The 15,197-nt window shown below is 45.6% G+C and overlaps 1 protein-coding gene across 5 annotated transcripts in view; it reads right to left on the bottom strand.

Annotated features, from left to right (window-relative positions):
- The window catches only part of PIK3CG (phosphatidylinositol-4,5-bisphosphate 3-kinase catalytic subunit gamma), a 113,518-nt gene that overhangs the window by 53,025 nt on the left and 45,296 nt on the right, over positions 1-15,197 (bottom strand). For all 5 annotated transcript variants that reach the window (XM_040412764.1, XM_040412781.1, XM_040412774.1 and 2 more), the window contains 3 exons: positions 12,329-12,432; positions 6,646-6,792; positions 4,825-4,915 (listed from right to left, as the gene is read on the bottom strand). In XM_040412764.1, the coding sequence (XP_040268698.1) occupies positions 4,825-4,915; positions 6,646-6,792; positions 12,329-12,432 (342 nt within the window). The remainder of the gene's footprint in view (positions 1-4,824; positions 4,916-6,645; positions 6,793-12,328; positions 12,433-15,197) is intronic.

The following is a 15,197-nucleotide window of genomic DNA, read 5'->3' as shown; positions in this document are numbered from 1 at the left end:
GGCCCTGCCAAGGAGAGGGTCGCAGTGACCGATTCCAGCCTCTCCAACCTGGCGTTGACTTTAGACATGGATGACATTTAGAGAGGACAGCATGGTATGTATATCCCCTGTGCTGGACTGGCTAGGTCCTTCCCTTGCCTCCCTGTTATCGATTGGCGTGCGCAGCAGCCGGAAAAGCTCTGCTTTCCTCGCCGTGGCGGGGAAAGGAACAAGCCGTCACCTTAACTCCGTCGTTATGCGCGGGATTGTCCAGGATCTGATGGGTGCTGGACTGGCTAGACCGTCTCCCTGGGTAGCAGTGACGGATCTAGCAGGGGTGCCAGGTAGGGAGAAGTTCTCTATCCCTTCCAGAGACATGGTAAAACAAAACAGTTGATTAGCTTGGGGAAACACAGGATCGTGCTGGCAAGCTAGCTAGGCCGGATGGCGAAAAAATTATACTTGCATGGTGACAGATGAGGCCCTGCTAATTTGCCAAGCGGCTTGAGAGGCTCTACCTATGATTTGGCGCGAGGGGTTAATGAGGCCACTTGTGGTAGTGGCAGGAGCGTTGGCCTCTCGGTGACTGTAAGACAGGACTAGGGGAAGGGAGTGACAGGTGAGGCCCTCTCTATGCAACACGCGAGGCGGCTTACTAACGAGGTGGCGCGTTGGGCGGGTGCCTCTGTACGTTTGAGGCGGGGTGTCGGCCTCGCGGGACCACTAACTGCTGGCGAAGCCAAGAAGGGGGTAACCTAGTGGGATGATGGTGCCCCTAAAGCCAGCACGCTGACCCTAACGGGATCATTCGAAATGTAAGGAAGACTTTGTTAAATAAGCAGGTGAACGTACCTGATGGTAAGAAAAAATTCTCCGGATACATGGTAGTGCAAAATACAATATAGGTTGACCGCCTGAAAAAGGGGGAGGGTAGACATAAAATAGTTTGATGAAATGTGACAATGTACATGGAACATATGCATGACCCGGAGGATCATGACGGTTGTTCATGAAATGATAGCTTGCGCCTGGTGTGAGAAGAGACCAGCGCGTGGCGCATGGCCGTGCACAAGTGGGAATGTGCGTTTTGCAATCCAATGGAACGTATTGGTCTGTGTCCTTTAATTATTATTATTTTTTTTTTTTTTTGGTGACCAGCTGATATCTCTTCCCCCCCCCTTTTTTTTTTTTCTTTTCTTTATTAGTAACCAGACGATAACTCCTCCCCCCTGTTTTTTTTTTTTTTTTGTTTATAATTATTGTGTGGGGCTGCTGGGGTGATGTTTGACTTTGGAGGGGCGTGCTGGAAGCCCCCCCTGCAACCTGCGCAGGAGGGGCCCCCTGTGTGTCCGGTGCCCCCTGAGCTTTTGTTGGGGCGATATATGACTTGGAGGGGCGCGCTGGAAGGCCCCCCTGCCGTCCGACGGCGGCCCCCCGCATGCGCAGAACCCCGGCCGCGCATGCGCAGACCAGGCACCAGGACGCGGCCGGGCGCCATCGGCCGCGCGGCAGGAGGAGCGGTAAAACAGGCAGGAGGCGGTTGGGAGGGGATGTCTGTGCAGCGGTCAGCCCAGAGGAGGTTGAAATGAATAGGGGGTGTGCCGGTTGCACCGCCCCTGGCCCCTGTAGCTGCGCACGTGAATACACGGGGGGGGGGGGGGGCCATGAACGTTGCTGGCGAAGTTAAGTGAATCATGTGGATCATGCTTGGAAGTTTATGTGATTGTTTGTAAGGAGTAACATTTGGGAGCATATGAAAATGAAAAGCCATTTAGTTTGACCCCATTCGTCCGGAGTCCCCCCACGGCCGCCGGGACACCGCGCATGCGCCGACAAAATCGCCGCGCATGCGCAGAACCCCGGCAGCGCATGCGCAGACCAGGCACCAGGACGCGGCCGGGCGCCATCGGCCGCGCGGCAGGAGGAGCGGCAAAACAGGCAGGAGGCGGTGGGGAGGGGATGTCTGTGCAGCGGTAAGCCCAGTGAAGGTTGAAATGAATGGGGGGTGTGCCGGGTGTACCGCAGCTGGCCCCTGTGCTGTGTACATGAATACGAGGAGGGGGGGGGGGGGGGAGGAGGGCATGAATGTTGGATGTTGAGGGGTGAAATGAAATAACCAGAAATGGGGAATGGGGCTGGAACCATCAGGGAGCTGACCGGAGTGACGGTCCTGTGGGGAGACGCCAGAATAGGCATGAGCAATGAGCTGCCGGTGATTGCTGCGAGAAGCCGTGACATGGGTGCAGCGTGTGTGATATAAACAACAGAAATGGGGGATTGATCCAGGCACCATTGGCCGTCTGCTGCAGAGCTGTTGACCGAAATGGTGGTACGGTTTGTGAACAAATGCGCATGAACAGGTGTGACAGAAATGAAACTGGTGACTTTGTATGAAAACCGTGACATTGGTGCGCATTGATGACATGAACCGGTACAGGGGCAACCGTGAGGCCCTGCCTGTACCGTATGAAATAACTCATACGCATTTGTGCTCCTGCAGCCGTGCACATGAACATGAGGGGGGGGGGGGGGCATGAATGTGGGTGATTGTGGGGTGATATGGACTGAAAAAGAAATGGGGAACGAGCCTGGAACCACAGGGGTGCTGACCGCAGTGTTGTTTCTGTGGGATTGCTTGAACAAGACATGACAAAATGAGATGCTCGTGACTGAGAAATCCGTGACATTAGCGCAGCGTCCATGAAATGAAACAGAAATGGGGGATTAGGCCAGAAACCATTGCCGCATGCTGCAGAGGTGTTGACCGGAATGGTAGTACGGTGTGGACAAATTGCGCATGAACAAGGCGTGACAGAAATGAATACTGGTGACTTGTATGAGAAAAACCGTGACATTGGTGCAGCGTATGATGAAATGAAATGGTACAGGGGGCAACCGTGAGGCCCTGCCTGTACCGTATGGATGACTCAGAAAACCACTGCCTGCATGCCGCAGGGGTGTTGACCGAAGTGGTGATACGGTGCAGATAAATTTATGTATGAACAAGACATGACAGAAATGAAATGCTGGTGACCTGGGCGAGAAAGCTGTGACATTAGTGCAGCGTTTGGTGAAATGAAATGAACAGAAATGGGGGATTGCCCAGGAACGACTGCATGCCTGCAGCAGGGGTGCCGACCGGAATAGTGGTACGGTGTAGACAAATTTGTGCATGAACAAGGCGTGACAGAAATGAAATACTGGTGACTTGTACGAGAAAACAGTGACATTGGTGCAGCATATGATGAAATGAAATAAAAATGAACCGGTACAGGGGGCAACCGTGAGGCCCCGGCTGCACCGTATGGATGACTCGCAGTTTAACGGGCAAACGTGACACACAGTGAACCTGAGTAAAGCCGGAAAAATAGAACCGAAATGCTCCAAATCCAGAACTGATGGCAACGAAAAACTCCCAGAAAATCAGCGACTCGCAGGCAACTCTCCAGACACTCCACAAGCGACCTCCTCTCTCCAAAGCTCAGACCTCAATGATGCAGGAGCCAGGTAAGGGGAGTGCCCTAAATAGGCTGGAGGCGGACCTCAGCCCCTCCCACAAATCCAGGCAATCTGCCTTAATACATATAAAGATTATTATTTTGTATAGGCACTTAAGTATGAAGTGTTTGGGATGAACTGTAAAACTAACTGTGAGTTACTAACCAACATCAGTGCCCAACCTCACCTATGCTTTTATGGTTGAATGGATGTGACTTTCCCCAAGTATGTTCAAAATCTAATTGAAAATAATTACAAAAAGTAGAGGCTGTTACAGAGGCAATGCTTGGATCAACAACATATTATTGAGACTACTGACATACAGCCATATACTTGTAGCCATGTATACATACAATGCAGAAGGTTATGCATATTCAAAACGTATAAATCATAAAGTGGTAAATGGTATTCAGTGATTATGCAATTACATATACAGCTCTATTCCTAAATAATTAAATAATAATAATATTGTCAAATGTCACTACTCTATAAATAAGCAACAACCCACTTTTTCTGGAAAATGCTGCTCCACAGGATAATGAAGAGAAAGTATCCACTCAGATTCTTTTTCATGATATTCCTCCAGTTGGTAAATGTGTTTGATATCATCTAATGAAAGCTAATTAGCTTGCCAAGAGCTAGGCTTTGTATATAGCACACAAGTTGCAATATACTATATTACATAATCAATGACCTGTGGAATGGTGATCGATATGACCACATAGGCTTTAGAATATGAACAGATGGGCTACATTCACACGACCATATACATTTTGTTTTCCGCAAATTGCGGGCCCCATTGTAAAAATTGACAAATGCAAATGCGAAACAGACAAAAATAGGACATGTTCTATCGTTTGCAGCACGGCCGTATGGATGCAGACAGTAAATGGATGACATTGATGTGCTGTCTGTATTTTTTGGGGCCTCATAGAAATGAATGGGTCCACGTGCGATCTGCAAAAATGTGGATCGTATGTGGACTGAAAATACGGTCGTGTCAACGTAGCCTTAAAAGGTAACCTTAAAGGTCCATCAGTTTCAAGAGTATCAAACAAGTGCTGCTTCCCCTTCAAGATTACACTGCGCATCATCTCACTTGCAGGGCGGCAAAGTAATTACAACTGCTCGTCCCATTCAAGCACCGCCTTCTCTTTAAACAGCTAATTGGCAGGGATGCTGGGAGTCGGATCAGATATTGATGACCTATCTAGAGAATAAGTCATCAATAGGAATCCACTGCACAACCCCTTTATTTGTGAAAATAATATAAATATAAAAACGGTACACTACATAAATTCATATTGCGGTGTGGGTTTACCTACTGTATCACACCCCATCACTCACCTATCTTGTTTCCTGTAGAAATACAGCCATATGGTAAAAGGCAAAGGTCTAGTGATTCACCTTCCCAAATAGATTCCATAATTCGAAGTATCTGAACACAAGAAATAATACATTTAATGAATGTATTTTAATCTAGTATAGGGGGTTTCCTACTAGGAATTTTAGCATATTAATTTGCTGCACCATAAAAGGATGGCTGGTGAGTGCCAACCTCTAGGACACCTATGATAACAGAATAGTGACAGACATACATGGAAACAAAACAGCACAATTTCCTTACACAAATGGACATACACAAAATGGCATATAAAAGTATTTTTTTCTGGTGGAATAATTATAAAAGACTTTACACAGTTTTAGGCCTCTTTCACACGACCGTTTTTTTTTCCCGTTTTGCGGCCCGTTTTTTGCGTTCCGTATACGGTCCGTATACGGATCCATTCATTTCAATGGTTCCGCTAAAAAAACGGAATGTACTCCGTATGCATTCCGTTTCCGTATTTCCATTTTTCCGTTCCGTTGAAAGATAGAACATGTCCTATATTTGGCCGCAAATCACATTCCGTGGCTCCATTAAAGTCTATGGGTCCGCAAAAAAACGGAATGCATACGTAAATGCATCCGTATGTCTTCCGTATCCGTTCCGTTTTTTGCGGAACCATCTATTGAAAATGTTATGCCCAGCCCAATTTTTTCTATGAAATTACTGTATACTGTATATGCCATACGGAAAAACGGAACAGAAAAACGGAACGGAAACAAAAAACGGAACAACGGATCCGTTTAAAACGGACCGCAAAACACTGAAAAAGCCATGCTGTCGTGTGAAAGAGGCCTTAGAGCTGGAAAAGCATTGTTTAGACAACTATACGAAGGCAGATGTCTAGCAGTTGATGAGACATCTGCCCTCATACACGCCTGTTCTTGGCTCCATCCTGCTTATAAAAAACTGAGGTATATAGACGTATGGCATAGGCCCCACAAACTTCTTTGGGTACACTATTATGGCTCTGTAAAATCCTGAGCCACAATAGAGTGATGTGCATGAGTCCTAAGACTACTTTCTGAAAAAAGAAGGATTGGGTGATTATAATAATGTGGTATCTGCAAATGTATTGCTGAAGATTATTTCTCTTGTTAATAAGGTATTCCCATCTGGGATTTTTATGGCATATCCACAGGATATGCCATAAATGTCTGATGGGTGCGCAGTGGCGTACATAGAGAAGGGCCCCATAGCAAGGATCAAACCAGGCCCCCCACACAGGACAGAAGGGTTTCTGCCTAAACCCTTTTCAACAACCCTGCTTCATTTTCTAAAAGTTGTTCCTTTAGACCAGGGATGCCCAACCTGCGGCCCTCCAGCTGTTGCAAAACTACCACTCCCAACATGCCCTGATAGCTGTAGGCTGTCCAGGCATGCTGGGAGTTGTAGTTTTGCAACAGCTGGAGGGCCGCAGGTTGGGCATCCCTGCTTTTGACTGAGGGTAGAGTCCTGACCAAGTTTTCACCTCCAGTAGAAAAGGAGATGATCCCAACTAAGACTGGGCCCCCTCTTGCCCTGGGCCCCATAGCAGTCGCATGGTCTGCCGCTATGGTAGTTACGCCCCTGTGGGTGCGGTATAGAAGACCTAAAAATCATAAGAGAGGAAGGAAGAGTACTACATGTGTGTCCTGGGTGTCAAGTGGAGTGTTGTTAATGAAGATATGCAATAAAATGAACCTATCATGACAACTAATAATGTGCATGGACCCACTTGAAAAGTTTACAACATGAGTGAGAGTCAATTTAAACTAACTTTTTGGTCATACGGATTTTACCTGTAAAATGAGCATATCTTGACGAAGGTCATCTCCATGCTTAAATATTATTCCTATGGTCTCATTTGACAATGCAGTTGTGTCGGCACATTTAAATTCCAGCCACAGTGGCTTCTTTTTTGAGGCCATTACTTTGCACTTTTCTACCTTTTGTAAAGAAAACATATTTTTATCCCGGGTAAATGGAGCAGTGCTTGAACATCTTCATATCTATGTCTACTTTAAACTTTTTAATTAGCAAACCTGAAATAGTTTACTACTCCTGCTGTCTAGAAGACTAAGCACATACTGCAGAGAGTTTACCAATAAAAAATATGGTTCGGTCTCATAATAATCATAGCAAAGAGGAGGCGGATTCACTGCCCATGTCTATTATGAAAAAAACAATGAGGAGCAAGCGCCAGCATATCAACCAGTCAGCACCATATACAGGGAGACACTCAGCTTCTCCATTGTGCACTGTCCTAAGCTAATCTTTTTGTCTGTGGTTAAGAAATCTGCAGTAGCACATGGAGGAAAGGGCTGTCAGAAAGGGGAATTAGTGTAGCACTGTGGTTTGAGTTAATATGAAGCCTGCATAAATACTAATGAGTGTATATCTTCAAAGAAAAAAAATCTGTTTAATCTCACACACAAATCACACACATTTTAAATATTATAATATTATACTGCTTCTCTCTAGTCCTGATAGTTTGCTCACAGGATTGCCAAGAATGGTTCAATTTTTGCTTAAACTTAAAGTGTCACTAACCTTTCAAAACCCTATGAAATGTGATGAAAAGTTTTGATCTGTGGGGGTTTCCCCATCGATCAAAACTTTCGATATGTCTCTATGAAATATCAAAAGTTTTTTGTAACAGCAAAACACCGGCTAAGGGCTCATGCACACAAATGTATTTTCTTTCCGTGTCTGTTCCTTTTTTTTTGCGGACTGTAGGCGGAACCATTCATTTCAATGAGTCCCCCAAAAATGCTGAAGTTACTCCATGTGCATTCCGTATGTCCATTTCAGAAAAAAATAGAACATGTCCTATTATTGTCCGCATAATGGACAAGGATAGGACGGTTTTATTAGGGGCCAGCTGTTCTGCTCCGCAAAATACAGAATGCACACGGACATCATCTGTATTTCTTATGAATCCGTTTTTTGCAGACCGCAAAATACATACGTTCGTGTGCATGAGGCCTAACACAGACATGGAAATGGACTTAGGAATTTAAGTGGACAGCAAATATATGGCTCCTGCACACAGCCGTTGCCCTTTTTGCTGTCCACAAATTGCGGATCCGCAAAGCACGGATACTGGCCGTGTGCATTCCGCATTTTGCAGAACAGAATGGCTGGCCCCTAATAGAACAGCCTAATCCTTGTCCATAAAATGGACAAGAATAAGACATGTGCTATTTTTTGCTGGTCCATGGAACTGTGCTGTCCACATCTTTTGCAGCCCCAATGAAGTGAATGGGTCTGCATTCGACCCCCAAAAAATGCGAATCAGATGCAGACCAAAAATATGTTTGTGTGTATGAGCCCTTAACATTAGAAACCAGTGTCAGGCAGCTGCTTCCAAGGCCAAAAAGATTATGGGGTGCATCAAAACGGGCATAGATGCCTGTGATGAGAACATAGTCCTACCACTTTACAAATCACTAGTCAGACCACACATGGAGTACTGTGTACAGTTTTAGGCTCCTGTGAACAAGAGCTGGGGAGGGTTCAGAGGAGGGCAACTAAAGTAATAATTGGAATGGGGCAACTACAGTACCCTGAAAGATTATCAACATTAGGGTTATTCACTTTAGAAAAAAGACGACTGAGGGGAGATCTAATTACTATGTATAAATATATCAGGGGTCAGTACAGAGATCTATCCCATCATCTATTTATCCCCAGGACTGTGACTGTGACGAGGGGACATCCTCTGCGTCTGGAGGAAAGAAGGTTTGTACACAAACATAGAAGAGGATTCTTTACGGTAAGAGCAGTGAAACTATGGAACTCTCTGCCTGAGGAGGTGGTGATCAGGGCTGGTGCAAGGATTTTTGCCGCTCTAGTTAAGATAAAAATTGCCACCACCCCCCCTTTATCAGATGATCTGCCCATATCATGACATCACATATGTTCCACCCCTTTCTCAGCATTTAAATTAAAAGAACTGCTATGTTTCCCTTAGGCCTCTTTTACACGAGCGTGACAGGTTGGCTACGGATGCGTTCAGTGAAACTCGCAATATTTTGCAAGCAAGTTCAGTCAGTTATGTCTGCGATTGCGTTCAGTTGTGCAGTTTTTTCCGTGCGGGTGCAATGCGTTTTGATGCGTTTTTCACGCGCGTGATAAAAAACTGAAGGTTTACAAACAACATCTCTTAGCAACCATCAGTGAAAAACGCATTGCATCCGCACTTGCTTGCAGAAGCAATGCGTTTTTCACGCAGCCCCATTCACTTCTATGGGGCCAGGGCTGCGTGAAAAACGCAGAATATAGAACATGCTGCGATTTTCACGCAACGCAGAACTGAACAGGATTCAGTGCGGGTGCTATGCGTTGACGTCACGCATTGCACCCGCGCGGAAAACTCACTCGTGTCAAAGGGGCCTTAGGCCCCTTTCACACGAGCGTTGCGGGAAAATGTGCGGGTGCGTTGCGGGAACACCCGCGATTTTTCCGCGCGAGTGCAAAACATTGCAATGCGTTTTGCACTCGCGTGAGAAAAATCGCGCGTGTTTGGTACCCAAACCCGAACTTCTTCACAGAAGTTCGGGCTTGGGATCGGTGTTCTGTAAATAGTATTATTTTCCCTTATAACATGGTTATAAGGGAAAATAATAGCATTCTGAATACAGAATGCATAGTAAAACAGGGCTGGAGGGGTTAAAAAAAAATAAAAAATCATTTAACTCACCTTAATCCACTTGCTCGCGATGCCCGGCATTTCCGTCTGACTCTTTTACTGTATAGGACCTGTGGAGAGCATTAACTATAGTTTAAGGACCTGGGATGACGTCACTCTGGTCATCACATGGTACGTCACATGATCTTTTACCATGGTGAATAACCATGGTAAAAGATCATGTGACGTACCATGTGATGACCGGAGTGATGTCATCCCAGGTCCTTAAACTATAGTTAATGCTCTCCACAGGTCCTATACAGTAAAAGAGTCAGACGGAGATGCCGGCTACGCGAGCAAGTGGATAAAGGTGAGTTAAATGACTTTTTATTTTTTTTTAACCCCTCCAGCCCTGTTTTACTATGCATTCTGTATTCAGAATGCTATTATTTTCCCTTATAACCATGTTATAAGGGAAAATAATAAGGTTCGGGTCTCCATCCCGATCGTCTCCTAGCAACCGTGCGTGAAAATCGCACCGCATCCGCACTTGCTTGCGGATGCTTGTGATTTTCACGCAACCCCATTCATTTCTATGGGGCCTGCGTTACGTGAAAAACGCACAAAGAGGAGCATGCTGCGATTTTCACGCAACGCAAAAGTGATGCGTGAAAATCACCGCTCGTGTGCACAGCCCCATAGAAATGAATGGGTCAGTATTCAGTGCGGGTGCAATGCGTTCACCTCCCGCATCGCATCCGTGCGGAATACTCGCTCGTGTGAAAGGGGCCTTAGGGTTAATCAAGCTTCTTGTAGCTGTCTCCCTGACAGCCGCTAGAGGTGCTTCCGCGATTCTCACTGTGAAAATTACAGTGGGAAGACGCAGAACATAGTTTTGAATGCGTGCGCATGCGCATTCGCAGCTGAGAAGATCGGGGAGAAGAGTTCCCAGTGCCGGCGCTGGAGAAAGGTAAGTGGCTGAAGGGGTTTTAACCCCATCAGCCCAGTGGGAGGGGGACACGAGGGTGCCCCACTCCTAACAACTATATAGTGCCAGGAAAATGAGTTTGTTTTCCTGGCACTATAGTGCTCCTTTAACACCAGTACTGCACAGTGTCTTTTCTCTGCAGGAACAGGCTATAGACACCAGTACCAGTATCACTACATTAAACTGTAGTGGTTCTGGGACTATAGTGTCCTTTTAATGTAAGGTAAATTTGTTTCCAATGTAGTATTAATAACTAAACAATTAAATAATAAACATATTGCATTGTCTACAGGACAATAAGATGATCTCGTCTCTGGCTGCAGTCTGGCTCTTGGTCTGGCTCTGGGTACTCCCTTGTCACTATCTTCTCCCCCCCCCTCCCCTGTCACTCTCTTCTCCCCCCCTCCCTGGTCACTCTCTTCTCCCCCCCCCCCTCCCTTGTCACTCTCTTCTCCCCCTCCCTCCCTTGTCACTCTCATTCCCCCCCCCCCCACTCCCTTGTCACTCTCATTCCCCCCCCCCCACTCCCTTGTCACTCTCATTCCCCCCCCCCACTCCCTTGTCACTCTCATTCCCCCCCCCCTCCCTTGTCACTCTCATTCCCCCCCTCCCTTGTCACTCTCATTCCCCCCACCTCTAGGGTAGCGTGGCCGAGCTCTGTTCGGTCCGCGGTACAGGAGCATTTGTTTCCTGTACCCGGCCGGACTGAAAGGAAGTGCACACTAAGTGAGCACTTCCTGTCAGTTCGGCCGGGTACAGGAAACAAAAGCTCCTGTACCGCGGACCGAACAGAGCTCGGCCACGCTACATTAGAGGCACTTCCCTCCTGTCAGTCCCTCTCTTCAGGCTGCGCCCGGGCGGTGCACAATCATAGACGCGCCAGCCCGGGCAGTGCGGCAGCCACCCAGTGCGGGGGAGGGCCCGCCGCCGTACTTTAAAAGAAAAACTTGCGGCTTGTCCGGCCCGGCCGCCACTTAAACAACGCTTTTTTCTTAAACCGCACGCCTGCCTAGGTCGCCTTACAGGTGGCGCCGGCCCTGGTGGTGATGGTGAGTTCACTAAAAGAGTTCAAGAGGGGCCTGGATGTATTTTTGGAGTGTAATAATATTACAGGCTATAGTTACTATAGATGGGTCGTTGATCCAGGGAGTTAGTCTGATTGCCTGATTGGAGTCAGGAAGGAATTTTTTCCCCCTCAAATGAGGAAAATTGGCTTCTACCTCATGTTTTTTTTTTTTTTTTTGCCTTCCTCTGGATCAACTTTGCAGGATAACAGGCTGAACTGAATGGACTCATGTCTTTTTTCAGCCTTACAAACCATGTTATTATGGAAGTGTAGTTTCACACCAGCATTATAGAGAACAGCCTGCTGCAGCTCTCTGGATCCGGCATTGCCGAACGCTGCCTGAATGCTCGCCGGCATAATAAGGACCAGCGAAAATCTGGCAAATTTGCAGAGAATCTGCTGGACAAATAACACTGGGGGACTCTCCGCCAGTCCCCATTATAGTTAATAGGGCCGGCAGACATTCAGACAGCGTCCGGCAATGCCAGATCCAGAGAGCACCGGCAGGCTGTTCCCTGCTGGAACAGACTGCTGGATCTCTGAATGCTAGTGTGAAACTAGCCTTAAAGTTAGTGACGCTTTAACTTTTAGAGGTGTGTAAAGCTTCCTTTTTAATAGCTGCTCGCAAAGATTTTGAACATGTAGTGGAATTGGAAAATTGCTGAGCTTTTCAATATGCAATGATTAAGCTTCTTATGCTAACATTAGAAAAAACACCAGAATATGATTTTTCATTTAAATTTATACATTAAGAATAAGATAAAGACAATTCACTTAAGAAAACTAGCTATGACTTACAACCAGTGCTCCGGCTCTAAATCCAGGATCATAGGGCACTCTAAAACTCTCTGGAAGAAGAGATCCCTGAAGTTTTTCAAGCTTTTGCCGTAGCTGAGTGATAACTAAGAAACAAAAAGTACTATATATGAGTGGTATGTGAGCATTTCACAGATAAATATATATACATATTACTTGTATTAAACTAATAAAAGGGTCCAGCATAATTAACAAGCAAATGGAAGCAACAGTTTATTAGTTAAAAAAAAAAAAAAGTACTCTCCTCATAAAACACCATCCAACGTGGCTCCCAGTGGTCCCTACTACACTAGAAGTGACAGGAACTCATTGTTGGTCTTGAGAACGCTACAGCCAATCAATGGCCTAAGCATTTACACTGCGGCTAATGAGCAGCTGAAGTTGTCTTATGACAAAGAACAGGTCATTGTCACTTCCAGTCTGGCAGGAACTTCTGGGAGCCACAGCATTGGCAAGTAGGGTGTTTTAAAAGGTGAGTTTTTTTTTTTCTTTTCGTTTTTATCTCCTGCCTTCAAAGAGACATAGGGGGTAATTTATTATACTGAAACATGCCTAAATTAGGCGTATTTCAGGCGCAGATGGGGGCGCAACAGTTAGTTGCGCCACTATCTGCAACTTCTCCCCGCTCACACCAGGTGTAAAATTGTAGGTGTGGAGTGGGCGGGGAAGGAGACGGACAGCAGGACCACACCAGTTTTAGGAGTAGAAAATGGTCTAAATATAAGACAGCTCTGAAGCTGGCTTACATTTAGAACTGGCATTGAATGCGCCAAAGTTATCGAGAGGCCTGTGCCTCTTCATAACTTCGGTGGATCCTTTGTCAGCTTTGGGCCTTTATTAAGACCAGCATCTAAAATGCCGATCTTAATAAATGTGCATCATAACTAGGGCTGAAACGATTTAATCGATGTAATCGAGGCAAAAAAATCCTCGATGCAGTTCCCCAATTGGAAAAAAAACATGCATTCAGGGGACAGTTAAAATGACATGTTAACTTTATTGTGCAGATCAGTAACATTACAGTGATACAAAATTTATATAGTTTTAATACTTTAATATTTATATACTTTAAATACTAATTTCTTTGCATTGCCATATTCTGACATCCATAACATTTTTATATTTCCATCCACAGAGCTGTTCATATAAGGCGAAATTTAATTGTATTTATTAATACCATTTTGGGGTATGTATGACTTTGGGTTTATGCACACGACCGTTGTCGGCCGCTGCCCGTATTGGGTGTGCAATACAGAAGATGCGGTGTGGAATGGAGGCACGGAACCCCACAGAAGCACTACGTAGTGCTATTGTGGGTTTTCTGTCCGTGCCTTCGGACACTTCTGTCCGGTGCGGACCATCTAATGCGGATCGCGGACCCCAAGTGAATGGTCCTGCGTTCGAATACGACAGCAATTTGCAGTCTGCAGCACGGGCCCATGAGTCCTTTTTGATCACTTTTTCCTTAAATTTTTTAGGGAGGTAAAGAGACCAAAAACTGCAATTTGGCCTTTTTTTTCCCTATTATGTGTTCACTTTAATATAAATACTTTTATATTTTAATAGTTTGGGCATACACTGCCTGTCCAAAAAAATGTCGCCACCCAGATTTAACTAAGCAAATACTTATGAGCCTCCTATTGGATAATTACTGCATGGGCGATTATCTTTCAGCTGGCAACAAGTTATTTAACCCCAACTGGTGCAATGAGTTGCTTCTCATTTCTTAAACAACCATGTCGAAAGACACATCTCGTGGTCGTGGTAAAGATGTTAGTCTGTTTGAGAAGGGTCAAATCATTGGCATGTATCAAGCAGAGAAAACATCTAAGGAGATTGCAGAAACTACTAAAATTGGGTCAAGAACTGTCCAACGCATTATTAAAAACTGGAAGGATAGTGGGGACCCATCGTATTAGAGGAAGAAATGTGGAGGGAAAAAAATCCTGATCGATCGTGATCGGCGATCACTTAAATGTTTGGTGAAATCAAATCGAAGAAAAATAACAGTAGAACTCAGGGCTATGTAATAGTAAGAGCATTTCCACACGCACAATGTGAACGGAACTCAAGGGATTGAGACTGAACAGCTGTGTAGCCGTAAGAAAACCACTAATCAGTGAGGCAAACCAGAAAAAAAGGCTTAAATTTGCTAGGGAGCATAAAGATTGGACTATGGAGCAATGGAAGAAGGTCATCTGGTCTGATGAGTCAAGATTTACCCTGTTCCAGAGTGATGGGTGCATCAGGGTAAGAAGAGAGGCAGATGAAGTGATGCACCCATCATGCCTTGTGCCTACTGAACAAGCCTGTGGGGGCAGTGCTATGATCTGGGGTTGCTGCAGTTGGTCAGGTCTAGGTTCAGCAACAGTATGTGCTCCAAGAATGAGGTCAGCTGACTACCTGAACATACTGAATGACCAGGTTATTCCATCAATGGATTTTTTCTTCCCTGATGGCACGGGCATATTCCAAGATGACAATGCCAGGATTCATCGGGCTCAAATTGTGAAATAGTGGTTCAGGGAGCACGAGACAACATTTTCACACATGGATTGGCCACCACAGAGTCCAGACCTCAACCCCATTGAGAATCTTTGGGATGTGCTGGAGAAGGCTTTGCGCAGCAGTCAGACTCTACCATCATCAATGCAAAATCTTGGTGAAAAGTTAATGCAACACTGGATGGAAATAAATCTTGAGACATTGGAGAAGCTTATCGAAACAATGCCACAGTGAATGCGTGCCGTAATCAAAGCTAAAAGGCTTTTTTTTGGTGGCGACTTTTTTTTTGGACAGGAAGTGTATGTGGTGATACCAATCATGTTTTTTTTTTATTTGTAAAATGGAG

The sequence above is a fragment of the Bufo bufo genome, chromosome 1 (genome assembly GCF_905171765.1).
Source record: "Bufo bufo chromosome 1, aBufBuf1.1, whole genome shotgun sequence".
Lineage (NCBI taxonomy): Eukaryota > Metazoa > Chordata > Amphibia > Anura > Bufonidae > Bufo > Bufo bufo.
The sequence above is the reverse complement of the archived record's forward strand: the minus strand, read 5'-3'. Positions and strand labels throughout refer to the sequence as shown.